Below are 27,845 nucleotides of genomic sequence, written 5' to 3'. Positions count from 1 at the left end.
CGACAGAGTCCATGACTTCTGTAATGTATAATATTTATGCAGGCTTGTTTTCTAAAGCAAAACAATATTCTCTGTACAAAGTTTGGCCACCATCCCCACTTTAAGATGAAGTACGTCTTAATGACAGAGATACTTGAAATGTTGCTTGAAAACTATAAAACTTTGTATGATTCTAATAGCCAGAAACAAATGTCAGCTTTTACTAATTCCAAAGAAGTTAAGAGAGAACCGCATAAGAAGAGAGTTTTATTCAACATTATGGCATGGCCAGTGTAATTGTTCCAACAAAGGGAACCTACTTTGTTGCCCGAGGAAATGGCTGTTTGCGATGCTGGGGAAAAGTCAAGATGCTGACGCCTAATGGCTGTTCTAGCCTTTCCAGGTTTGTAACATGAAGATGAGGAAGGAAATGGCACCATTGCTGTTTGTAATCTGAGGAACTCTTCAGCGTTCACTCTCCAAAGCAGTACAAAACTTACAAAGAAGTTAAAAGTCTTAACACACTCCCATTCTCCAGGAATTCCTGTCTGTGTCATCTGGTAGGAGGCAGGAATCCTGGTTCCCTCAGGTCCTTGTCATGTTAGCTTTTTGATAGCTTCAATCCACTCAGCTCGCTCAGCCTTGCTGCTGGCCTGAATGTAATAGTGTGTGTCATCCTTAGTAATCACTTTGAAGAGGTTTCCCTGGACATTCCCTTTAACCCCTAGGCAGAAAAAAGGGAGGGGGAAAATCAGTGATTGAATAGCCATGTCTGCTTTCACCTTGAACCAGCAGAAAGTCAACTGAGACATGGACAAAAACATACAATGACATACTAATTAAATAAAAGGTATACAGTTAGAGAATCCTATCAGATGAAGTCCCCTTTTCCTCCCATTCCCTGTCCCTCACCAGTGCCCTAAGGCCTGTCAATGGTTATGTCTGGATATTCCTGGAAGCCCTCTTGCCTGCTCCTATGCTCAAGATGGTAGCATGCTATAGATCTACCTTTTCATTTACACCAAAGAATCCAATATGTTTATGTTAAAAGCAAGCACAGAATTTGGAGTTTGATCTCAAATTGTTTAACTTATTGGAACCCCAGTTTCCACAGCCATAAGATGGGAATAATATCTTCTTAAATATGGCTGGCTATTGTGAAATTCCTGTTACGGTATATATTAAGGTATGTTGTTAACCCTAAAGCATTGTGTAAGCCTCAGCTATTATTTTTAGGTGGAAGCTTACAGGCCATCAGCACAGAAACTGAGGGGAAAGATTAATAATATAAGGATTACTTAGTTGCATTCTTAAAACGCCAAGAACATACCCTTTGTTCAATTCTGAAATTCGCTTCAAAACTCACACCACTCTGTCTCATTGAGAAAGCCTTGCTCAGCTTCCAAAGCAGTCGTTTCATTAGTGGGACATTACTGAGGTGCAGGAGGGAGGCCCCTGAGATCTTCAGGCCAGGGCTGAAGTTGCACCTTACCAGTGGGAACGCCATTATCCTCCAGAGCAGACACGAGTGAACCACGAAGAGAAAACCCACCCACTGGCCTGTTCTCTTCCTGCAGAGGAAAGGAGACCCAATTAGGAATTTGTGAATGCACAAAAGGGAAGAGTTGCACTCCCCTTACAACTCAGGCCAGCTAAAGAAGTCAGTGCAAAATCATTTGTAATAGAAGATGAAGCTGAACTTGGACATCACATGGCCAAAGCTGTATGCATCAGTAAGGAAGCTTGGGCCTCTTTCACAGCAGGCAGCAGAAGTGCCCACCAATGTTGTAGTTACCAAGTCTCACAGACTTGCAAATTTGCTTTTCGTTCCTGGAGATGTCTCAAACAGAGCCTCTGATCCAACATGCTACCCAGAAAAACATTCACTGGCTTCCTTAACCCTTGTGTGCATCTTACAAAGCAATCAGAAATACATATTTATAGTAATCATTTCTTTTTTTTTCTTTTTTGAGACAGAGTCTCACTCTGTCTTCCAGGCTGGAGTGCAGTGGCACAGTCTCGGCTCACTGCAACGTCCGCCTCCCAGGTTCAAGTGATTCTCCTGCCTCAGCCTCCCGAGGAATCGGGATTACAAGCACACGCCACCACACCTGGCTAATTTTGTATTTTTAGTAGAGGCAGGGGTTCATCATGTTGGCCAAGCTGGTCTCGAACTCCTGACCTCAAGTGATCTGCCCTCCTCAGCCTCCCAAAGTGCTGGGATTACAGACATGAGCCACTGCACCCAGCCATAGTAATCATCTCTGCAAAGTTGATAGATTCCTGCACATAGGACATCGTTACACAAGTCTAGCATGTGCCTAGCATGAAACTTCGTGTGATACAAAATTGTGATTGGTGGTGTCCCTGGATGATTTAGGGCAATTTTACACACCACGTGCCTCGGGCCCCTGGAGCCCTTCAATTAATCAATAATCAAATTCATACTGCATGTTGGGCCCAGCAAGAGGTAGGGCAAAAAATAAAATGGTTAAATAAAATACTGGAAATATTTGTACTACTAAATGCTAATGGGAGGAAAGTTCAGAGAAGGAAGGGATCTGCCCCAGCCTGGAGGGTTCAAGGGCAGTCTCAGGGAGGACAGGAGACTTGAATTGGGCCTGGATAGGAGAGTAGGTCCCCGGGCAGGAGAGGGGCATTCAGCCCAAACAGGAGGAGGAGTGGGACTAAAGTGGGGAACAAATTAATCACAGAATGCCTTTGAGATGGTTCCTTATCTTGTACCTGCAGCCCAGAAACTTGGCAATTCTTTTATATCCTTTGCACACTTGCTTTGAGTAATCTCTTCTGCACTGTTTCCATCTATGTACATATGTGAGCATTTGTGCATGTGTACATATATATGTATATACGTATATTTACATGTATATGTACTTATAGATAGGTGTGTACAGGCACATATGTATGTACATTTTCTGTTTCCTATTTTAAAAGCCGAGACAGCAGACTCATCAGGGGCACAAAGAAAGTAGGTTAGGCTAGACCATGGTGAGAGTTAAATACAAAACTAAAGTGTTTTTTCATTTGTTTATTTCTTCCTTGCTTCAAACAGGATTTGAGGTAGCCAGGAAGGAAGGAGTTTGAACTCCATCCTGTAGCCAGGCCACCATGACCCACAGAAAGGTCAACTGGAGCTTTTTGGAGGCTCCTCCTGCCACATCCCTCCCTGGCCCTGGGCCCTCCTGTGGCCTGGCTGGGTCCAGGTAGGGGTTCCTGACTGAAGCTCAATAAGGAAGGAACTGCCCACTCTTCACTATTTCAACAAAAACTAATGAAAGTCATACATCGCCCAAGACAAGACTGAACTGCTAACTAAAGGGCCCTTTTTGTTTGCTTTTGACTGGAATTAGATCCACTCAGCATGTGGTAATACCTAGTATCAGAAACAGAAAAATGGTTTTTTTTAATTTGCCATCAAAGTTTTTTAAAAAGCAAATTAGTAAATTATGGCTTAAATATTATATGGTGACAGAAACTTTTCAAAACATAGGTGGGGAAAAATGGAGGGATGCAGAATTAATGGGGTCTCTGAATGGGAAGTGTGGAGAGGCTGAGAAGTGCCAGTAGGAGTCTTTGTCAGCCTACCTCATCCTCCCTACTCACAAAGCAGGCTTTGGGGAAGACCAAAAGATGGTTTTCTTCTGAAAATGAGAAAGATGGCCTCTCATGTGAAAGTGGGGGATTAGGCATAGAAGAAACTGCTCAAGAAGCAGGCACCCTGTAGTCCCAGCTACTCGGGAGGCTGAGGCAGGAGAATGGCGTGAACCCGGGAGGCGGAGCTTGCAGTGAGCTGAGATCTGGCCACTGCACTCCAGCCTGGGCGACAGAGCAAGACTCCGTCTCAAAAAAAAAAAAAAAAAAAAAAAAGAAGCAGGCACCTATGTGATGACGGGGCAGAGCAGCTTGGACTGTGGAAGGAAAGGCAAGGTGCAGCAGAAGCAGGTGCCAGGGGAAGACAGGATGTCCAGCCAGCTGCCCGCTGTGCCAGGAGAGGAGTGTCTGGGGGCATCACAACACAGGACCAGCACGGAGCCAGCATGCACACTCACTTTGGAAGGGTCGTAGTAATGCAGGAAAGCTGGATCCTTCCTCAGAACAAAGCGGCGCACCTTCCAGTTTTTCCTCTTGTGCCCCTGAGGCAAAGAAATGGTTCAAAGTTCATTGGTGGTAGTTGCATGTCCCTCTCTCCTGCATCTATGCATGTAATGGCAAACCCCCAACAAGCCAGCCTGCTCCAATGGGACTACATTCTAAAACCAGTCCGCAGGAAACCTAAGGATAGCAATGACATGTCACAGACCTCCCTGCCAACACCCCCACTCAATGACACTGTAGCAAAAACGCCATCACCTTAAGTCAGCAAAGCCAAAGAGAGTCTGTGCAGAAGGAAAAGGGACACGCACCACTCAGGGCATAACGGAGGACAAGGAGGCAGGGGGTGTCAGCTGGGCTGGGAGCACACAGGTAAACTTGAACCCAAGGGCACTAGCTAAGGTCCACGTCAGTCCAAAAACAAACTTTCAGCTGCATGTATATTTGTCAGTCTACACATGTGCCTACATGTGCAGTAAAACCACTTTCACATTGCGCTTTAGGAAAAAGGCAAGAAATGATCAATTATATGATAAAACCTAAATGTATAAGAAGCTGACATGTGCACGTGTGTGTGTGTGTGCATGTGTGTGTGCGTGTGTGCGTGTATGACTTTCTTTGGCCTCACTGACTGGGAGGGCTAAGGTTAGATCACAAACCTTAGCCCTCCTAGTCAGGAACACCCTCAGAGTCCCTCCCACATCCTCCTCAAGCTCCCCTAGGGGCCTCTTTTCCTCCCCTTGGGAAGGACTCCTATCAGGCCCAGCAGAAGCAGGGCCTTGGCGCAGACAGGCAGTGGTGGGGATGATAAGAATCTAAGAGCAGATGAGGATCCTGATATGCAAGAAGCAGGTGACAGCAATAGCACATGCTCCGAGTAATGATGGGAGTGGCACCAAGCCATGTACGTGCCCTCTGTGCGGACACACACATTCGCATGGTATACAACATGTGCACAAACACGAAGGCTGTGCAAAATGTCTGCTTCACTTCCTGTGCCAAGGACAGGTGATTTTGTTCACAGAATACTCTTTTTGTTAGGCACAGGTAGGAATGCCACAGGACACGGCTTGCCTCTGGTTCAACACAGCTGCTCTCCCAAACACAGTTTAGGAGTAGTGGCCATGGCCAGGCTTTGAACACTGAGCCTTACCATGGAGAATCTGATCTTCAATCTACTGACATGGTAGGAAAAATTGTTTTTAGCTCAGAAAGTGTATCAAGGGGGTGTGTAGAATCTCACAAGGGAAGGCAGAGACCCCAGGACGCCCCGAGGAACAGAAGGCCAGCAAATGCAAAACCTCAAGCCAGTCAGCAACGCCTCCAAGACAAATATGTGAAGCTGGGCAATTCTGTAGAAGTCGTTTTTTGATATTTTGATAATTATGTGTGTATAGTACAGTTTTCTGAACAGCCCTTGTGTCTGGCACACGTGTGTGTGTGAGCGTGAGCATGTGCCTGTTCTTTGACTTGCTTCTGGGGGCTGGCTGGGCTCCTGCTTTCATAGATTCTGCTATAATTGGTGCCCTCCAGCAGCCTCAGCCCTTCCTTTCCTCTGTGCTCACTGCTGCCTCCCCTAAGCTTGAGAACTGTCCATCTCTCTTCCCTGCTCCAAAGCAGCCATACCTGCTTGGCCAGGTAGCCTTGTTTCACCACCGTGCCACTTAACTCCACAGTGCTCAGGTTAATTTCTTCCTTGGGGCTTATCTTCTTTTTGTAGCTCTCAGCCTAGGGGGAAAGAGGGAACAAGGACTCTGCTATAGAAAATACCCAGGCCCAAGCTATGGCGGCTGTCAGAGGGGAAAGGAAATTCTTCAGGACAGAAACCTCATTCTGCATCAGGATGAAGTCATCCCCCAAGCCCAAGGTCTCCTCCCGTGACTGTGGACCCCAGGCCCCCACTCTGTTGTGTCTTCCTTAACCTTTGCCCTGGTGGCAAGAAGAACCCACTCCCCAACTTACGAAAGTATACAGGGCTGTGGAGTCATCCAGGAACTGCTCAGCCAGATCCCCAGAGCGAATGGCTCCCATGCTTCGGACACCCACCGGCTTGAGGAAGTTCTCCTCCATGAGCATGGAGGCCAGGGTCACCGCCTCCAGACGGCTGGCCACAAAGCTGTTGGAGATGAGCCAGTCCACCAGGGAGGAGCCTGGCCAAGGGCAGCACCAGTCAGGCAACAGGTAACGGACCAGCGTCCTTGGGGTGTGTGGCTAATGACCTTGCTGACCTTAGCCCTCTGGGCAGCCTCAGGGCTCTACCCAAGAGCAGACTGAAGGCCATACCTGCTGCATAGAGCCGTGGCTGCACACCCACACGTGGCCACCTCAGGCCAGCATGTTGCCCAGCAGGAAGCTCTGACCTCAATACAGGGTGGTCAAGCACACAGTTGAGCCCTGCACCACCATGTCCCAGGTTGACCGCCCAGCCTGGCCCTGGGGAACAGGCTCACCGAGGAAGGTCTTTTTGTAGGTGCTTCCCTGCTCCATGTTAGGGCTTGAACGGATTCCGGTGCTGCTATCATGCATTTTGTCCACAATGCGACTACATAGAAGGGAAGGCAAAGGAGAGGGAACCCTCGTCACACTGGTAGGTACAAGGGAGGGTCCTGAGTCACTGCTAAGGGTATAAAGCAAGTGCCAAATGGTGTGACACACATCACAAAAAAAGGGGGTGTAGGAAAGCAGCCTTTTGCATGGCAAGAGTGATGCCATCTTGAAGTGAAGCCACCATGATGATTGATTTTTTTTGTTGTTTTTTGTTTGTTTGTTTTTTGAGACAGAGTCTCGCTCTGTCACCCAGTCTGGAGTGCAGTGGCGTGATCTCGGCTCACTGTGACCTCTGCCTCCCAGGTTTAAGTGATTCTCCTGCCTCAGCCTCTGGAGCAACTGGGATTACAGGCATGTGCCACCATGCCCGGCTAATTTTTGTAGTTTTAGTAGAGACGGGGTTTCACCATGTTGACTGGGCTGATCTCGAACTCCTGACCTTAAGTGATCTGCCCGCGTTGGCCTCCCAAAGTGCTGGGATTACAGATGTGAGCCACTGTGCCTGGCCTGATGATGGATGTTTGACTCCCGCATACCATGGTGTTCCCATAGTGCAACTCACCCCTCATAAAGATGTTTATCTAACCTCCCCAGCGGTCACAGGTTTCACAAGAAAGTCTGAGGCACGACTAGCTGCACATTTTCCCAAAAAAGCTTGCTATAGAAAGGATATTTTCTGGAGGACAAGTGTGGTGATTCACTGTCTCTTGGCCAGCAGAGACATCACTTCTGTTTGTAAGTCCCTATTAAATGCCTTGTGAGAAACTGGATTTGTCAGCCCCTTTCTTCTGCCTCTCAGCTCCCTTGTTCTTTGCAGGTAGGCCTGTTTATATCTCCTCACCACAGAAGGGGGTGTTCAGTTATGCATCAAAATTTGAGAGGCAGGATTTTCAGACATTTCTTTTCTTCTTGCTTATCTAAATGTTCTAATATTTCCATGCCAGACACATACTGCTTTTGTAGTAAAACCAAAGCACTGTGACTTTTAACTTACAAACAAGAGTGTATGCTGGGCACAGTGGCTCACACCTATCATCCCAGTGTTTTGGGATACTGAGGTGGGAGGGTCACTTGAGCCTAGGTGGTCAAGGCTGCAGTGAGCTATGATTGAGCTACCACACTCCAGCCTGGGCAACAGAGTGAGACCCTGTCCCAATAAAAGAAAAACAAAAAAGCCCCAAGAGTGCACAGTAGCCCACATGATTCTCTGTGATCCTCCTGCATTAAGTCCAAACCCCCTCAGCTACTTTTTGAACTATCTTTGAACCCACCTGCCTACCCACCCTTATCTACAGCTGATCCTCCCTGCACCCACCAGTGTTCAGCAGCTCCCTAGACCCATAGGAAGTGTACAGTCAAGGTTTCAGTGCCTGGTGAGCCCAGGAATGGACTCATACATTTTTGATGGGTGTAACAGTTCTGTTGCCTGGGAGGTTGGTGGAGATTTACTGTGGTTTGAATGTTTATCCCAAAAATCATGTTGAAAATCCCCAATGTGGCAATATTGACAGGTAATGCCTTTAACAGGTGATTGGGTCATGGCGGCTCTGCCCTTGTGAATGGATTAATCCATTCATGGATTAACGGGTTAAATGAGTTAATGAATTACCATGGGAATGGGACTGGTGGCTTTATAAGAGGAACAGAGACTGCAGCAAGCATTTTAGCATGTTCAGCCGCCTCACTATGTGATGCCCTGCACTACCTCAGGACTCTGCAGAGAGCTCCCACCAGCAAGAAGGCCCTCACCAGAAGCAGCCCCTCAACCTTGGACTTCCCAGGCTCTATAATGATAAGAAATAAATCCCTCCTTATGAGTTACCCAATTTCAGGTATTCTGTTATAAGTAACAGAAAACAGACTAAGACAAGATTTTTGGGGAGCTGTGACAGAGCCCTGAGCACCCTGGCTGAAATGGAATGGGGGTCTTGTGTCATGGAGGTGTGCAGAGGTGGCAGGAGCCACAAGAGATCCCATAGAAATGGGGCAGGTAGGTAGGGCCACTCCCAAGCAGAGAAAATCATATACACAGGACAGGAACAGCTGAAGGCCCTGAAGCACTGTGGTAGCACCAGCCAGGCTGTGAAGCAAGCACAGAGCTCCCCCAAGGGGCAGGGTGCCCTGCCCACCAAACACAGGCAGGAAAGGCTGCCACAGAGCCCGACAAGCAGGGCACTCACTGCAGGCTGATGTGCGGGGGCAGCTTGAAGGAGTTTCTCAGGCTGTGCAGCTGCTGGACCTTCCCTGGCTGCCCTGCGTGAATAGCCCCGGTTATCTCAAAGGCCCAGGCATCCCGCTCCTCTCGAGAACAGGCCTCCAGGAAGTACTCTGTGGATGTTTGAGTCTTCAGCTTAATGAGGAGCTGTGGGAAGAGACAGCCAGTCAGGCCAGCATGCAGGCAGAGCAAGAGGATGCCAGTCAGCAAAAATTACGGGATCCCGGGAGAATCTAGGTGATAGTGACTGCCAAATGCCCTGAGCCCTCAGCCACACAGCAGGTGGTCTTTAAAGATTCACTTGGACACCTTCAGTGACAGGAAGCTCACAGCCTCACACGGCAGCCTTTCCCTTGTGGACAAGGCACTTAGTGTAGGGCCTGCTTCCTGGACATGCTAGTTGTGTTCTCTCTTCTAGAACCACACAGATGAAGAGTCACCTCCTATGACAGCCCCTACACTGAAGAGGGAAATGTCCAGGCTTCAAAGTCAGACCCATCTGAACACAAACCCCAGCTCTGCCACTTGGCTGTGGACTCCCAGGAACATTAGGAAATGACAGGATATTAATGCCTACCTCGAACGGACTGTTAGTCATGCTCCCTTCCGTCCTCTTTCCTTGTGTCTAAGCATCAAGTCTTTCATTTCTCATAGGATATAGTTTCAGCTCCTTCCCATCCAGGTCACTTTGTTGTTTTGTTTTGTTTTGTTTTGTTTTTTTCTTTTTTTCTTTTTTGAGACGGAGTCTCGCTCTGTCACCCAGGCTGGAGTGCAGTGGCGCGATCTTGGCTCACTGCAAGCTCCGCCTCCCGGGTTTACGCCATTCTCCTGCCTCAGCCTCCCGAGTAGCTGGGACTACAGGCGCCGCCACCTCGCCCAGCTAGTTTTTTTGTATTTTTTAGTAGAGACGGGGTTTCACGGTGTAGACCAGGATGGTCTCGATCTCCTGACCTCGTGATCCACCCGTCTCGGCCTCCCAAAGTGCTGGGATTACAGGCTTGAGCCACCGCGCCCGGCCTGTTTTTTTCTTGAGATGGAGTCTTGCTCTGTTGCCCAGGCTGGAGTGCAATAGTGCGATCTCAGTTCACTGCAACCTCCGGCTCCCAGGTTCAAGCAATTCTCCCACCTCAGCCTAGGCAGCAGCTGGGATTACAGGCGCCCACCACCGTGCCTGGGTAATTGTTGTCTTTTTAGTAGAGACGAGGTTTCACCATGTTGGCCAGGCTGGTCTCAAACTACTGACCTCAGGTGATCTGACCACCTCAGCCTCTGAAAGTGCTGGGATTACAGGCCTGAGCCACCGCGCCTGAACCCATCCAGGTCACTTTGTGCTATGTGTTCTACACTTGGTCAACATTCTCATAAATACAGTGCATGGAATGGAACACACAGCTGCAGGAGAAGTCTGAGCCCACTGGCTGTGGGCAGCTGCAGGGCACTGTAGACTCACTCAGTGCTGTCAGAAGAGAATCTTTTTCATGTAGGCCACTTCTCTATCTTTTAAGTGCACATTTATGGGATTTTTTTGGATCAATTGTGGGATTGATAGAAGACTATCAATCGGGTGGTAGGTGGACCCATCTCTCCTGTTGGAAAACAGAAGCATTTTCATTCTGAATCTGTTTTCCAAAGGATTCTCTCCCAACTTACTTTGCTTACAAACTTAGTCAATGTCCCTCATCCAAACTAAATGGTGAATAAGATATGTCTGGGCTGGGCGCAGTGGCTAACGCCTGTAATCCCAACACTTTGGAAGGCTGAGGCGAGCGGATCACGAGGTCAGGAGTTCAAGACCAGCCTGGCCAATGTGGTGAAACCCCGCCTCTACTAAAAATACAAAAATTAGCCCGGTGTGGTGGTGGGCGTCTGTAGTCCCAGCTACTCGGGAGGCTGAGGCAGAAGAATCACTTGAACCCGGCAGGCGGAGGTTGCAGTGAGCCAAGATCGTGCCCCTGCACTCTAACCTGGGTGACGGAGAGAGACTCTGTTTCAAAAAAAAATAAAAAAAGACATGACTGGTTCATGGTCCTAAAGAACACCACGGGCCGGGCTCAGTGGCTCACGCCTATAATCCCCAACACTTTGGGAGGCAGAGGTGGGTGGATCACTTGAGGTCGGGACCAGCCTGGCCAACATGGTGAAACCCCAACTCTACTAAAAACACAAGTAGCTGGGCGTGGTGCAAAATTGTGCCCCTGAACTCCAGCCTGGGTGACAGAGTGAGACTCCATCTAAATAAAAACACACACACCCACCACGGAGCTGCTCCTTCAGTAGTAGTAGCTTGACAGTGAGCTCATCACCACTGTGGAAGAACAGAGTTTAGCCAGCTTCCTGAACCCCTGTTGTCAGCCTGCAGTTCACCATTTCAATGAACAGAATTTTAGGACACACTATAAAATTCCACGTAAAATTCTGACACTCTTTTTACACGTTCTCTAATTTTAAAAAGTATGTGTGTATATATTGCATGATTTGTTCTTAGGGAATCTATTGGCTCCTCTTGATCTAGCCCAAGTACTCATGAACCAGGCAGGTGACAATTCGAGAATTTTATGTAGAATTTTTTTTTTTTTTTTTTTTTGAGTTAGGGTCTTGCTCTGCCTCCCAGGCTAGAGTGAAGTGACATGGCCATAGCTCACTGCAGCCTTGAGTCCCTGGGCTCAAGCAATTCACTTGCCTCAGGCTCTCAAAGTGTTAAGATAACAGGCATGAGCCACTGCACCCAGCTGTGTCTGGTCTTAAGATGCTAAAAGGAAGAGGATGCAGAGCCCATCTTTTCCCAGGCTCAGCATCCTCCAGTGGTCCTACAGCTACCCCAGCAGAAAACTACCCCTGCCTGACTTCCCACTTTTAATCAGTGACACCTCCAAGCTTGCAATGGAAATAATGGAATGACATTTCATTTGTGCAGCCTCCTAGGCTGAAATGATACTCGATGCCTCCTTTTCCCTTGTCCTCAACAGCCAGTCAGCCACCAAGTCCTGTTGGCATTTCTTTCATAATGACTTCTCCTGTTAATGCCTAGATTATTTTAATAGCTCCTTTTGCTTTTTATTTGAGACAAATATGAAATTACAGAAGAGTACAGAGGGAAATATAACAAATGCCAGTAAACCCACCACCCAGAATTAACCATCATTAATATTTTCTTATACTTAGAAGATTCCTTAATTGACCTCATTTGTCTTCAGTCTTTTTCTCTCCTGAACATGGCAAGCATAGGAGAGTCAAAGAAAAACATGATAATGTTTTATTATCATTATTTAGAAAGAAAGTGGTGAGATTCCTTTTTATGGACCTAGAAATCTTACTAGTAACTGAACTAAAACTAGTTCCTTCTTTTATTCTTTCTACACATTTTTTTTTTTTTCGGAGACAGAGTTTCACTCTGTCATCCAGGCTACAGTGCAGTGGCACAATCATAGCTCACTGTAGTCTTGGACTTCTGGGTTCAAGTGATCCTCCTGCCTCAGCCTCCAAAGTTGCTGGGACTACCAACACCTGCCAACATGCCCATCTAATTTTTTTTTAAGAGATGGGGGTCTCACTATGTTGTCCAGGCAGGTCTTGAACTCCTGGGCTCAAGCTATCTTTCCATCTTGGCCTCCTGAAATGCTGGCATTACAGGCATGAGCCACTGTGCCAGGCCTACATTTTTGTTTTTCTGAGATGTAGTTTCACTGTGTTGCCCATGCTGGTCTCAAACTCCTGGGCTTGAGTGATTCTCCCACCTCAGCCTCCTGAGCAGCTAGAATTACAGCCTTCATTTTAGTCTTTCTAAGGGAGTTTTCTTTTTTCTGTTTTTTTTTTTTCTTTGAGACAGGGTCTCGCTCTGTCACCCAGGCTGGAGTGTAATGGCATGATCTCAGCTCACTGCGACCGCCACCTCCTGGGTTGGAGCAATTCTCCTGCCTCAGCCTCCTGAGTAGCTGGGACTACAGGTGCCCGCCACCACACACAGCTAATTTTTGTATTTTTAGTAGAGACAGTGTTTCACCATGTTGGCCAGGCTGGTCTTGAACTCCTGACCTCAGGTGATCTGCCAGCCTCGGCCTCCTAAAGTGCTGGAATTACAGGCGTGAGCCATTGCGCCTGGCCTCTAAGAGAGTTTTCATCAGACCGTGCTCTCACTCAAAATCTTCAATGGCTCTCCATTACCTCCATCTGGTCCTAACCAAACTCCTATCACTCCTTTAGTGAACATTCCCCTTTGACCGCACTGGAGGCTCTTCTCCCCAGAAGCCACGCCCACCTCTCTCCATGCATACTCTTCTTTCTTTTACTCGAGACATTCTACCTGTCCAGAATGACCGCCTCTCTCCTTGTTCCATCTTTGCCCACATCTCTATTCCTGAAGCTTTGCCTGACCCAGCCTGAAATATCTTTTTCCTCTTCAGGGATGAAGGGTTCTCTGCAGCTCCTGATAGCTGTGGCATCATTGGAATGCCAAATGTTTTTCAATTAACCACTTGCTTTCCCAATAAAATGAGCAACTCTATGAAGAAACAATCTTACCATTTTCTTCCTTGATTCCTCCACGCCTTGCAAATTTCTTGGCACATAATGGGTCCTTGATAAATAATTTATTGGGAGTTTTTTTTTTTTTTTTTTTTTTTTGAGGAGTCTCGTTCTATTGTCCAGGCTGGAGTGCAGTGGCGTGATCTCAGCTCACTGCAAACTCCGCCTCCCAGGGTCAAGTGATTCTCCTGTCTCAGCCTCCCAAGTAGCTGGGATTACAGGCCACTGCAACCACGCTCAGCTAATTTTTGTATTTTTAGTAGAGATGGGGTTTCACCATGTTGGCCGGGCTGGTCTCAAACTCCTCACCTCAAGCAATCTGCCCATCTCGGCCTCCCAAAGTGTTGGGATTATAGGCGGGAGCCACCACACCCAGCCTAGACTTTTTTAATGGTAGGGTTGAAGCCACCCCTTACTTCTGGGACACAGACCCTTCAGGGAATGAAGCCATTATAGTGAACCCCAAGATAGCAGTAATTACTCACATTTGTGTGGTGCCTGCCTCCCAGCCCACACAGTGCTCTAATACACCATGACCTTCATAGTCCTCACCACAACCATGTGAGACAATCAGGGGTAATTATTTAATCCCATTTTATAGATGAGGAACGAAGGCTCAGAGAGGGTTAGCTACTTGTCCAAGCTCACATACCTGGTAGGTGGCGGAGCCAGGATTTGAATCCAAGTTTTTTAATTCTCACTCTGAGCTCTTCCTCCTACCCAGACCACTTTCCCAAAGAGGCCAGAGGTGGGAAGGTTGTGGAACAGAGAGGAGTTGGACAGCAGGGGCTGTCACTTACCGGTCGGTTTTCATACTCCAGGCAGGGGCAGGTGATGGTGCAGCCATCCAAGAAGATCCGGCCCTTGGGAGGGGTCACTCTCCGACCTCCCTCAAGCTTGTAGTACACCAGCGTGTTCTGCCGAAGGATGAACCATCGCGCCTTCCAGTTGTGGACAATGTGGCCCTATGGACAGACAAGAAAGCCCTGAGGTGAGGTGGCCAAGGGGAGGGGATGGTGTTCAGGGAAGGGTGTCCCGTGGCACAGGTAACCAGACTGTGCCGTGGAAGTGACTCTCCAAGGAAGACAGCAGGATTTGTGTCTGGATCTCTTTTGAGTATGTAGCAAAGACCTTTGGCACTGACCTTCTAATTCCTATTTGGCCATTTTTCTGGTTATAAACCTTGAAAGAAACTACAAAGTAAAAAGAAGAGAAAAATCACTCACGTGTAATCCTACTGCTAGGAGACAGCCATTGCTAACATACTGTATTTCCTTCCAGTCTTTTTTCCTTTTAGTTTTTGCCTTCTGGTTTTTTTAAAAATTAAGATTATTTTAAATATAGTTTTATTTTCTAGTTTTTTTGTTTTGTTTTGTTTTTATTCTTGTTTTATAGACAAGGTCTCAAAAGAGACAGGCTGGAGTACAGTGGCATGACCTCAGCTTACTGCAGCCTCCCCTTCCTGGACTCAAGTGATCTTCCCACCTCAGCTTCCCAGGTGGCTGGGACTATAGGCGTGTGCCACCACATCCGGCTAATTTTTACATTTTTTTGTAGAGACGAGGTCTCACTATATTCCCCAGGCTGTTCTTGAAGAACTCCTGGGCTTCTGTGATCCTCTCACCTTGGCCCCCAAAGTGCTAGGATTACAGGCATGAGCCACCATGCCTGGTCCCTGTTTTGTTTCGCCTTGCTGAGCATCTTCTGACACCATTACATTTCTGCAAAACGTATTTTTAATGACGATTATGTGGATACATAGTTTACATGCCAACTTCTATTGTTTGTAACTGAGGTTGTTCCATTTTTTTCACTATTCTGTAATGAATATCCTTGCACGTAAATTTTGACCTGCATCTGTTTTTTTCCTTTGGATATATTCCTAGAAAGACTATTACTAGTGAAATGATGTGGGCAATATGAGGCCACGTAGTCTCCCAGTGCTAAGGACTCTGACAGTCTTACCTAGCCAGGTGTGGCAGGTATAAAGAAAAGGGTAGTTTAGGTGGTTCTCAGGTGGCAGGCATAAAGAGAAGGGTAGTTTAGGTGGTTCTCAGGTGGCAGGCATAAAGAGAAGGGTAGTTTAGGTGGTTCTCAGGTGGGTGGTAGAGCCAATGGACAGAATAGTCAGGTGAATATGGAGAGCCTATTTGTAGAACAGACCTGTGGATAGGGAAATGTCTTCTGAGGGATCAGAAAAGAATGAGTTTAGTACGCAGTCACGAAAGCACCTTCCTGGGATATTTCCAAAGCCCAGCTTAGGGCTAGGTTCTAACCAACAGAGGTGCTTTACCTGAATCAAAGTCCGCTGCCCCAACTCACTCATGTCCTTGCCTAGCACGGATTCACATCAAAGGCCCTTTTAGTTCTCAGTCTCTGGTGCTATGATTCCATTCCACACTCAGCACGTACTAAGAGCTGTTAGAGAGTCAAAAGTTGTAGAAGGAATCGTCTACATCGAAGTTATTTGTGCATGTAACTGAGCTTTGTGAGCACTGACTTGAACCCAAACAGAATTTACTGCAACAACTAAATAAGACTTAAAACACAGCTAATCTGACAAGAGTTTATTAACATGTCTCAGTGTTATTATGCTACGTGATGATCACTCTTTCCATGAGAGGGCTTGTGCAGTCCAGTGGAACTGCCCATTTTTGCTGTCTTCACTTTGTTCCTTACTTACATCCACATGTAACATGGGCATTGACAGTTTTACCTTACACAAGCAGACATATTTAAAGAAACAAAAAAGATTTGTCTTTGACTTCTCAGCTATTGGGGTTCTCTACTGCTCTGCACATAGCCCAGCCTCAGGTCCCCATTTCCTGTGACCACCAACCCCCAACTGCAGGGGTCCTGGGGCAGCACTAGCAGGACTGGTCTGGGACATCTGGGTGCTTCCGAATCCAAGGCAGTAAACTGCTGGCACCCAAGGCTGTAGCTGGAAGGGAGAGGAGAATGCAATTAAGTTCATGGCATGTGGACTGGTGGGAGGTGGAGTACAGGAGAGGGCAAAAGAATCTTAGGGCTGAGTGCGGTGGTTCACACCTGTAATCCCAGCACTTTGGGAGGCCAAGGTAGGAGGATCACTTGAGACCAGGAGTTTGAGACTAGCCTGGGCAGCATAGTGAAATGCCATCTCTATCAAGAAAAAATTAAAAATTAGCTGGGCATGGTGGCACACATCTGTAGTCCCAGCTACTTGGGAGGCTGAGGAGGGACAATCATTTAAACCCAGGAGTTTGAGGCTACAGTGAGCTATGATCACACCACAGCACTCCAACCTGGGTGACAGAGCAAGATTCTGCCTCTTAAAAAAAAAAAAAAAAGTGGTATGGGATGAACTGTGTGCCTGTGTGCCTCCAAAATTCATATGTTGAATGCCTAGCCCCAGTGCCTGAGACTGGGAATGTATTTGGAGATATATTCCCTTTAAAGAGGGAATTAAATTAAAATGGGATCATTAGGATAGGCCTTAATCCAATCTGACTAGTGTCTTTATAAGAAAAGGAGATTTAGATTGGGTGCAGTGGCTCAGGCCTATAACTCCAGGAATTTGGGAGGCTGAGGCAGAAGGATTGCTTGAGCCCAGGAATTTGAGGCCAGCCTGAGCAACATAGTGAGACCACATCTCTATTAATAAAAATAAATAAATAAATAAAAATTAGCCAGACGTGGTGGCACGTGCCTGCAGTCCGAGCTACTTGGGAGGCTGAAGTGGGAGGATTGCTGGGACCCAGGAGGTTAATGCTACAGTGAACCAAGATCACGCCACTACACTCCAGCCTGGGCAACAGAGTGAGTCTCTGTCTCTAAAACAACAATAATAATAATTTTAAAAAGAAGAGGCGATTTGGACACATGGAGAGCTCACACAGAGGAGAGACCACTGAGGACACAGTGAGGAGGTGCCATCTGCAAGCCAAGGAGAGAGAGGCCTCAGAAGAAACCAAACTGCTGGTACCTTGATATTGGACTTCTAACATGCAGAACCATGAGAAATAAATCTTAGTTGTTTAAGCCACCTATTCTGTGATATTTAGTTATAGCAGCCCTCACAAAGTAATATGATAGGGAAAGGAAGGAGACTAGTGACATAAAAGGAGAAAAGTGCAACCAACAGATATTGGGCAGAAAATACAAATACAGGCTGGTGCGGTGGCTCACGCCTGTGATCCCAACATTTTGGGAGGCCAAGGTGGGAGGATCACCCAACTCCTGAGGTCAGGAGTTAAAGAGCAGTCTGGCCAACATGGTAAAATGCTGTTTCTGCTAAAAATATAAAAATTAGCTGGGCATGATGGCACGTGCCTATAATCCCAGCTACTCAGGAGTCTGAGGCAGAAGAATCACTTGAACTCAGGAGGCGGAGGTTGCAGTGAGCCAAGATGACAGTGCCACTGCACTCCAGCGTGGGTGACAGAGGAAGAGTCCATCCCAAACAACAACAACAACAACAACAACAACAATACAGAGATGTTATACTTTCCTGAACGAAATGTTACACTTCCCAGAGTCCCTTCCACTTAAGGAAGTTTCTGTCAATTCCACGCATGGGGCGTTGATGTATTTTTTTACTTGACATTTTTTTATTTTTAATTTTTGTGGGTACATAGCAAGTATATGTATATTTATGGAGTACATGAGATGTTTTGATACAGGCATACATTGCATAATAATCACATTATGGAGAATGGGGTACCCATCCCCTCAGGCATTTATCCTTTGTGTTACAAACAATCCAATTATACTCTTTCAGTTATTTTAAAATGTACAATTAAGTTATTATTGACTATAGTCACCCTGTTGTGCTATTAAATAGTAGGTCTTTCTCATTCTTTCTAATTAATTTTTTGTACCCATTAACCATTCCCACCTCCCCTGCAGCCCCTCACGCACCCTTCCCAGCCTTTGGTAACCATCCTTCTGCTCTCTAAGTCCATGAGTTCAATTGTTTTGATTTTTGGAGCCCGCAAATAAGTGAGAACGTGTGATATTTGTCTTTCTGTGCCTGGCTTATTTCATTTAACATAATGACCTCCAGTTTCATCCACACAAATGAGAGGATCTCATTCTCTCATTCACAATGAGAGGATCTCATCCCGCAAATGACAGGATCTCATTCTTTTTCATGGCTGAATAGTATTCCATTGTGTCTATGTGCCACATTTTCTTTATTCATTCATGTGTTGGAGGACACAGGTTGCTTCCAATCTTGGTTATTGTGAACAGTGCTGCAACAAACATGGGTGTGCGGATATCTTTCAATATTCTGATTTCCTTTCCTTTGGGTATGTACCCAGCAGTGGAATTGCTGGATCACATGGTAGCTCTATTTATATTTTTTTTGAGGAACCTCTAAATTGTTCTGCATAGTGGTTGTACTAATTTCCATTCTCACCAACAGTGTGTGAGGGTTCCCTTTTCTCCACATCCTCACCAGCATTTGTGTTTGCCTGTCTTTTGGATAAAAGTTATTTTAACTGGGGTGAGATGATATCCCATTGTAGTTTTGATTTGCATTTCTCTGATAATCAATGGTGTTGAGCACTTTTTCATAGACCTTTTTGCCATTTGTATGTCTTCTTTAGAGAAATGTCTATTCAAATCTTTTGCTCATTTTGCACTGATGCGTGTTAGACGGCAGTCAAACTTGGGAAAACGAGATATTTTGGCAAGGACAGTAGCAGAAGAGCAGATCGTTCTAATACCCAGACCCAGCGTTATCAGGGACAGGTGGCAAACAGTGTCAGCAGTACTGTGGGTGTTTTTGTCTGACTGTATGGTCCCCGGGTCTATAGCATCCCAGTCAAATATTCTCTGACCTGTCAAATATTCCCAAGTTTTTATATGTCCTCCAAGAAATCCCTTCTGTTCAAAGTCACTAGAGTGGAATGTGTTACAAGCAACTGAGAATCCTAACTGATAGCAAAGGAGAGAAGCCTGAGGAGAAAAACTGATGACAAAAGATGTACTATGTAGGCAAGAAATTCAAAGAAGCTGGTGGCCCTCATGAAAATGTTCAAATCCACTTTCAGTGTTCAAAAATACCACTTTGGGGATCTCTGTTAAGTAAATAATCTAGAATATGAGGCTGGGTGCAGTGGCTCATGCCTATAATCCCAGCACTTTGGGAGGCCAAGGAAAGAGGATCGCCTGAGCCTAGGAGTTCAAGACCAGTCTGGGCCCTATAGTGAGAAGTCATCTCTACCAAAAAAACACAAAATTAGCTGGGTGTGTTGGCACACTCCTGTAGTCTCAGCTACTCAAGAGGCTGAGGTGGGAGGATCACTTGAGCCTGGGAAGTCAAGGCTGTAACAAGCTGTGATTGCACTACCACTCTAGCCTGGGCAACAGAGTGAGACTGCTAAAAAAATTTTTGAAAGAAAATAATATAGATTATAGAAAAGGTTGTATGTATTGACACTTACAGGAACACTGCTTATAATAATGAAAAAATGAAAAATAATCTAAATGTATATGGTAACAATGCAGTGCCTGGTGTAGCCACAGTCCAAGCATTCCAATCCTAAGAGATGGTAGGCTACTGGCCCAGCCTTCAAGGTCAGACTCAGCAGTCTAAAGCACCAGGAATAGGTGGCAATGTCTTTGACATGATCAAAGCACTTTTACTCATATTACTTCGCATGACACTTAAAAAAATCTAGTAGCCATACGCAGCTGTAGTCTCAGCTACTCAGGAGGCTGAGGCAGGAGGATTGCCCAAACCTAAAAGTTCAAGTCCAGTCTGGGCAACATAATGAGACCCTAAACAAAACTAAACAACAAACCTCTAGTAGTAGTATTTTAGAAAATACTTCTAAATATTTAAAATTTCGAGCTGGGTGTGGTGATTCGCACCTGTAATCCCAGCACTTTTGGGATGCTAAGATGGGAGGATCACTTGACCCTAGGACTTCAAGACCAGCTTGGACAACATAGCAAGACCTAATCTCTACAAATAATAAAAAAATTAGTCAGGTGTGGTGACATGTACCTGTGGTCCTAGCCACTCAAGAGGCTGAGGTGGGAGGGACATTTGAGCCTGGGAGATCGAGACTGCAGTAAGCTATGATCACACCACTCCATCCTGGGCAACGGAGTGAGACCCCATCTCAGAAAAAAAAATGTATAGTACATAAGTATTTCTAATACTTAAGTATTTCTTGTAGCTTAGAAAATTTCTGGAGGGGTACCCCAGAAATGTAAACAATGTTCACCTCTAAGGAGTAAGACTGGATACAGAGTAATGAGAATGGTGGCCAGGTGTGGTGGCTCATGCCTGTAATCCCAGATGTTTGGGAGGCCAAGGCAGGCAGGTCACCTGAGGTCAGAAGTTCAAGACCACCCTGGCCAACATGGCGAAACCAAGTCTTTACTAAAAATACGAAATTAGCCAGGTGTGGTGGCAGGCACCTGTAATCCCAGCTACTCAGGAGGCTGAGGCAGGAGAATTGCTTGAATCTTGGAAGTGGAGGTTGCAGTGAGCCAAGATTGCACTCCAGCATGGGCAACAGAGCGAGACTCCATCTCAAAAAGAAAAAAGAAAAAAAAGAATAGAAACTTGTTCTCATTTTACATCCTTGAGTACTGTTTTAGTTTGTTTACTAATATGAATGTATTATTTTTATCATGAAAAAATGCATTTAAATTTAAATACACAAAAATCCTGAGGAGATGATTAGGGAAATCATTCATTCATTCATTTAATAATCAATTATTAATACTATGGCACCAAGGCAAAGATGAACAAGACTCTGTCCTAATCCAGTGGGGAAGACAGACACTTACCCCACCCAGTATAAAAAGTCCCAGGACAGATGACTGGCGTGGCCTCAGTGATCCCCTCCTTCTGGTGTTCACACCCTTGTGTAGCCTCTTTCCACATTTTACTAGGGTTCATCTGTGTGACTAATATGGCAGAGTGATGGTATCCCAATTCTGACATTAGGTTATAAAGGTCTTCTGAGGCTTCTTATTGGCATTCTCTCTCTTTCTCCCTCTGCCTCTTTCCCTCTCTCTGATTATTTGCTATGAGAAAAGCTAGCTGCCATATCCTAAGCAGCCCAATTGAGAGGTGAGGAACCGAGGCCTCCAGCCAACAGCCATGTAGATGAGCTTAGAATTGGACCCTACAGTCAGTCAAGCCTTCAGGTGACCGTCACTCTTGGCTGCAGCCTCACGAGAGACCCTGAGCCAGTCTTGCAGCTATGCTGTTACTGGATATCTGACTCTTACAAACAGTGAGATGACAAATCTTGCTGTTTTAAGATGCTTGGCCAGGTGAGGTGGCTCACGCCTGTAATCCCAGCACTTTGGTAGGCTGAGGGCGGGTAGATCACTTTAAGTCAGGAGTTTGAGACCGGACCGGCCAACATGGTGAAATCCCGTCTCTACTAAAAATTCAAAAATTAGCTGGGTGTGGTGGTGGGTGCCTGTAGTCCCAGATACTCAGGAGACTGAGGCATGAGAATCACTTGAACCTGGGAGGAGGAGGTTGCAGTGAGCCAAGGTGGCGCCACTGCACTCCAGCCTCGGTGAAAGAGCAAGACTCTATCTCAAAAAAAAAAAAAAAAGCTAAATTTTGGGATAATTTGTTACACAGCAATCATTAATTAATATAGGGCATGATACAAACCCCAAGGAGGAGCTCAGGAGAGGCTGAGGTGGGGTTAGGTACATTCCCAGGAGTGATACTAGGGCTCAGTCTTTCTGGTTGTGTGGAGTTAGGCAAGTCAGGAAGGCAAGGAAGGGTGAGCATAGGACCCCTGCCACTTTGAGGAAACGCCCCGTAGTTCTATATGGCTTGGACTCCATAGGGGAGGTGATGAGGACCAAGTCAGCAAGGGCTTCAGGTTTTGTGCCACAAAGTTTGATCTTCAAGAGGAGTCCTTGAAGGATTTTAAGCAGAAAGACAGCAAGCTTACGTTCTCATATTAAACAGATCACTCCGAACACAGCAGCAGAACAAAATAGCCAAAGGAAGTAGGCGAGACTGGAGTGGAGCACTCAGCTGGAGGTTGCTGGAATAGTCCATGAACCTGGCAGGAAAGCACCACCAGTTCTGCTCTGCAGATAAACCACACCATGCACAGAGTGGTCCAAAATCACCAGGCAAAGTGAGTCACAGGCCAATAACACAATGGTATGGCTGAAGAAGAACCCAGGCCTCTCTCCACCTGGACACTTGTCCCTGGGCAGACAGTAGCCTTTCTCTTAGGTTTCTTGTCTGTAATCAGCTGGCTGGAGCCAGAGGCCAGCTGAAGCAGGGGGTGCTTGGAGTTCCCTGGATCCCTTTTGGAGGGAAGGACGAGGGGCCCATAAGCTGGAATGGCACCTCAGGGAAGGGCTTACGAGACACAGAACGTCACAGCTGGAGAGACCCTAGGAAAAAGCCTCCTCTATTCCTTAACCTTATTACTATTACATTTTTGAGACGGAGTCTTGCACTGTCGCCCGAGCTGGAGTGCAGTGGCACGATCTCAGCTCCCTGCAACCTCTGCCTCCCGGATTCAAGCAATTCTCCTGCCTCAGCCTCCCGAGTAGCTGGGATTTGAGGCACCTGCCACCACACCTGGCTAATTTTTTGTATTTTTAGTAGAGATGGGGTTTCACTATATTGGCTAGGCTGGTCTCAAACTCCTAACCTCGTGATCTGCCTGCCTCAGCCTCCTAAAATGCTGGGAATACAGGCATGAGCCACCACACCCGGCCCCAACCTTATTTTTTAAAATAAAAAAAAAAAAGTTTTTGAGGCAGGGTCTCATTTGGTTGCCCCGGCCGGAGTGCAGTGGCATGATCATAGCTCACTGCAGCCTCAAACCCCTGGGCTCAAGTGATCCTCCCACTTCAGCCTCCCAAACAGCTGGGGCTACAAGCGAGCACCACCATGCCTGGCTAACTATTTTATTTTTTGTAAAGATGAGTTCTCATTTTGTTGCCTAGGCTGTTCTCGAACTCCTGGCCTCAAGCAATCCTCCCGCTTTGGCCTCCCACAGTGTTGGGATTATAGGTGTGAGCCACCACACCCAGCAGACTCCTAACTTTAAAGATAAGGAAACAGAGGCCCAGAAAGGTCTTGCCCAAGGCTCTATAACCCTGAGAAAAGCAGAGATGCCAGCTGGGCCCAGTGGTGTGTACTTGTAGTCCCAGCTACTCAGGAGGCTGAGCCAGGAAGTTCGCTTGAGCGCAAGAGCTCAACATTGCAATGCACTATGATCACGCCTGTGAATAGTCCCTGTGCTCCAGCCTGGGTAACATAGTAAGACACTGTCTCTTGAAAAGAAAAGAAAATAGAGGGCCGGGCGTGGTGGGTCATGCCTGTAATCCCAGCACTTTGGGAGGCCGAGGTGGGTGGATCACCTGAGGGTGGGAGTTCAAGACCAGCCTGACTAACATGGAGAAACCCCGTCTCTACTAAAAATACAATATTAGCCGGGCGTGGTGGTGCGTGCCTGTACTCCCAGCTACTCAGGAGGCTGAGGCATGAGAATCACTTGAATCTGGGAGGCAGAGGTTGCAGTGCACCATTGCACTCCAGCCTCGGCAACAAGAGCAAAACTCCATCTCAAAATAAATAAATAAAATAAAATAAAATAAAAACAAAGATGGGATGGTACTTGCTGTGGGTTGAATTGTATTTCCCCAAAAAAGATATGTTGAAGTCCTAACCTCTGGACCTGTAAGTGTTATGTTATTTGGAAATAGGGTCTTTGCAGATGTAATCAAGTAAAAATGAACTCACCCTAGACTAGAATGGGCACTAATCCAATATGACTGGTATCCTTACAGGAAGAGGAAAATTTGGATGCTAAGAGACACATAGGGAGAGGATGGTCACGTGATAACAGAGACAGTGGTTGCAGTGAAGTATTTAGAAGCCAGGGAATGCCAAGAGTTGCCTGCAAACACCAGAAGCTAGAAGAGCAAGGAAGGATCCTTCTCCACAAGTTTCAGAGGCAGCATGGCCCTGGCAACACCTTGATTTTGCACTTCTAGCCTCCACAACTCCTTCTGGTCTTTTTCTTCTGTGCATATTTTTTCTTTACTCATACATTTTATCACTTTACTCTTCAGATTTTAACACTATAAACACGTTCAACATCTGCATAACCATAATTTAATTAGTCATTTGGGCACAGACAGGTAGCTTTCAGTTTTTTCATCACATAAGTGACTCTTTGTCGGCTGGGCGCCTATAATCCCAGCACTTAGAGAGGCCAAGGTGGGAGGATTGCTTGAGCCCAGGAGTTCAAGACCAGCCTGGGCAACATGGTAAGACGCTGTCTCTATATATAAAAAAAAAAAAAGTGAAAAAAAAAAAGCAAAAATCAAAACATTAGCTGGGTGTGGTAACACGTACCTGTAGTCCCAGCTACTAGGGAGGCTGAGGCAGGAGGATTGCTTGAGCCTGGGAGGTCGAGGCTGCAGTGAGCCCTGCTGATGCCACTGTACTCCAGGTTGGGAAACAAAGTGAGACCCTGTCTAAACAAAATAAATAAATAACAGCAGGGTGTGGTGACTCACACATCTAATCTCAGCACTCTGGGAGGCCGAGGCCAGAGGATCACTTGAGCCAGGAGTTTGAGACCAACCTGGGGAATAGAGTGAGACCTCATCTCTACAAAAATACAAAATAAAATAAAAATAACTCTTTGTTACAAAGCTTTTACAGAGCTTTACAACAAAGGATAGAGCCCTACACATAAAATTTCTAGGCCAGAGCATGTTCACATTGCAATGTTATTCACAATATGAGCCCGGCAGGAACGCCTGGCAGTGCTTCTGCCTCTTCTCCCAGGAAAAGCACTGCTGCTCAAGGCTCATCCCCCACTTCCTTTCTCCGACTCCCCTGAGAGCCAGGCCCAATGAGCTCCCTGCATTTTGCCTGGAACTCTGCTTCTTTCTTGTCTGGGCGGGATTAAGAGCCAACTCTAACGTGTCCCTGCCTGTCTCTGGCTTCACCTTCACCGGTGATGACTGCTTTGCACTCTGGCTTCCAGCTCAGGCCCTGCCCCACCTCTGAGCTCTTAACTCTCCTAAGACTATGGAATCCCCCTGCCACAGCCTGCAACTTCTCCAGTGGACATAGGGACTGCTATTGCCATCTAAGAGGAAAGGGGATATGGGGGATTGAAAAAGTTGGAATTGCTCAGCAAGCTGGGACCACAACAGGGGTTCTGGGGCCACATCCTTCACCCTGCAGGGAGGGGTGTGGCTTCTGCTTGCCTCAGGGTCAGGTTCCATCCCAGTCCTTGGGTTTGGCTGGAATGAGCTCTAAGTATTTCAGCCAAGCCCCATCTTTTCCAAGGGCTTATGGGGACCAGACCTGTTGACTCTCCTCATTTTCTGCACCCTGGATTCCCTAACCAGGCCATTCAGAAGAGAACTCCCATCCTTCTCCTGGCAATATCCTGGGAGCTCTGTGGCTCTGCCCTTAGCCCTCCTCTGGCTCTCAGCGTGGTGAAGGTGGTAGGGAATGATGGAAGGTAAATCCCAGGAACAGAAGGAGGCCCCCAAAACTCCCAAAGCTCTGTCAGAAGGATCTGTCTCCATGTTAACTCCCTCCACAGGCCTTACCAGGGCCCAGCCATCAACAGTGCCAACCAAAAGTCCCATGCCCAGCTCTCACTCTCCCTCCCACCTCCCAAGCTGCAGTTAAATGGGAGATTAGGACGATGGAAGCTCCCCACGTGTAGTCTCTCTGAGGTGCAGCCACCTCCACATGCTGCGAGAAACTGGCCTATCAGTTCAGCCACAGTGGCAAGTGGGCGTGGAGCTTTGTACTGTGCTATCCAGTCTGACCCTTGATCTGGCATCAGCTTCTACTCTCGTTGCTTACTGTTTCCAGCAAACAGCCACGGCTCTCCTGTATCAAATAACGTGCAACATCATGTGGACACATTTTGTGGGGAAAACGAAAGCGATCTGAGACTTTAGGACTGATCCAGCCACGCCGGGAGGCAATGAAAGAAGGGCCCCTCATCCCTCTTCATTCCCCTCCCAAAGCTGAAAACTCAATAGAAGAACCAGAAAGCTCAGCCCTGGATTTATATGTCTCTTTGCTATGCCATCACAGCAGTATAAATGGTTAGTGTTAACGTTCAAATTATGCTCTGTGTGGTGGCTCACGCTGTTATCCTAGCACTTTGGGAGACTAAGGTGGGCAGATGACTTAAACCCGGGAGTGCAAGACCTGCCTGGGAAACACGGCAAAACCCTGTCTCTACAAAAAAATGCAAAAATTAGCTGGGCATAGTAGTGGACACCTGTAGTCCCACCTACTCGGGAAGCTGAGGTGAGAGGATCACCTGAGCCTGGGAAGTCGAGGCTGTGGTGAGCCAGGATTGTGCCACTGCACTCTGGGCTGGGTGACCCCGTCTCAAAAAAAAAAAAAAAAAAAAAAAGGTCAAATTAGGAAAAAATTTTGAAATAACAAACTTCCTTTTGCAACTGCTCTTTTGTTCATCTTCTACCTTAATCCCAGGCACTGAGTTTTCTGTTTGTACTCTTGCTTGCCCTGGGGGTGGTAGGGAAGGACTGAGGAGGGAAGGTCAGAACATGCAGTTCCAGTCCCAGCTATTACTGGCTCTGAAGCTCTGGGCAAGCTACTTCATCTTTCTGATCCTGTTTCCCCATCTGCAATAGAGTGATGTCAATACCCACCGTGTATGGCACTCGGGAGGCAGGAAAAGGTTTGGGTCAACCTGAGTGGGTCTGATCCCGATCCTGGCTCCACCACCCACTGCCTCCACCACCCTGAGCAAGTTCCCTAACTCCTCTGGGCTTTGTTTTTCCCCTTGATGAAAGGGGGGCAGTTAGGTACCACTGACCCCTTAGGGCTGCTGAGAGGATGACATGAGACAATGTTCAGGGCTGGCCAACGTAAGTGCTTAAAACACATAGTAGCATTCCTCCTTCTTAACAGGTTGTAAATTATAGAGCACGCCTATGTTATCTTAGTAAATTTTATTTAACTATCATACCATTCATAATATTTTAACAAGTTTTAATTAAGACACACGCTTCCGTACTCCTGCCCGGGCTTCATACTGCGCTAACCAAGTGGAATTCTCCTCCTGGCCTGTGCGCGCAGCCGCTGCTCACCCTGCGTCCCCTCGGACTTGCAGCTCTGCCCATCAGGGCCACAGGCAGCCCGGTCCCACCATGGGGGTTGGGGATGGGGACCAAAATATGCCCGTTCCGGGGCGCGCGTCTGGCCCCTCTCTAGGGAGCCGCCTAGGCGGGGCCCCACCTGGCCAATGTCCCGACGCTCGTACGCGCACTCACCCTCTTGACCAGGAAGCCCTCCTTGAGCACGCCGTCCTCCATGTCGCCGCCCGCACGCCAGGGCCACCCCAGGTGCGCCGTCCCCGCGCTTCGCGCTCCTCGGCACCCGCGCGGCCCGCGCAGTCAGCGCCCACAGCGCCCAGGAAGCAGCTCCGACGCGGTTGGGCGACGCCTCCCTGGC

The 27,845-nt window shown here is 47.1% G+C and overlaps 1 protein-coding gene across 1 annotated transcript; it reads right to left on the bottom strand.

The window, feature by feature from the left end:
- Nucleotides 1-231: 231 nt before the first annotated feature.
- PLEK2 (pleckstrin 2) lies at nucleotides 232-27,845 on the bottom strand. Its single transcript, XM_010366718.2, has 9 exons — nucleotides 27,665-27,845; nucleotides 14,176-14,340; nucleotides 8,820-9,001; nucleotides 6,543-6,634; nucleotides 6,055-6,242; nucleotides 5,719-5,820; nucleotides 4,050-4,133; nucleotides 1,472-1,550; nucleotides 232-703 (listed from the first exon to the last, which is right to left on the bottom strand). The coding sequence occupies exons 1-9, from the start codon at nucleotides 27,704-27,706 to the stop codon at nucleotides 576-578; spliced, it is 1,062 nt and encodes a 353-aa protein (XP_010365020.1). The 5' UTR covers nucleotides 27,707-27,845; the 3' UTR covers nucleotides 232-575.

The sequence above is a fragment of the Rhinopithecus roxellana genome, chromosome 5 (genome assembly GCF_007565055.1).
Source record: "Rhinopithecus roxellana isolate Shanxi Qingling chromosome 5, ASM756505v1, whole genome shotgun sequence".
Classification (NCBI taxonomy): domain Eukaryota; kingdom Metazoa; phylum Chordata; class Mammalia; order Primates; family Cercopithecidae; genus Rhinopithecus; species Rhinopithecus roxellana.
The sequence above is the reverse complement of the archived record's forward strand: the minus strand, read 5'-3'. Positions and strand labels throughout refer to the sequence as shown.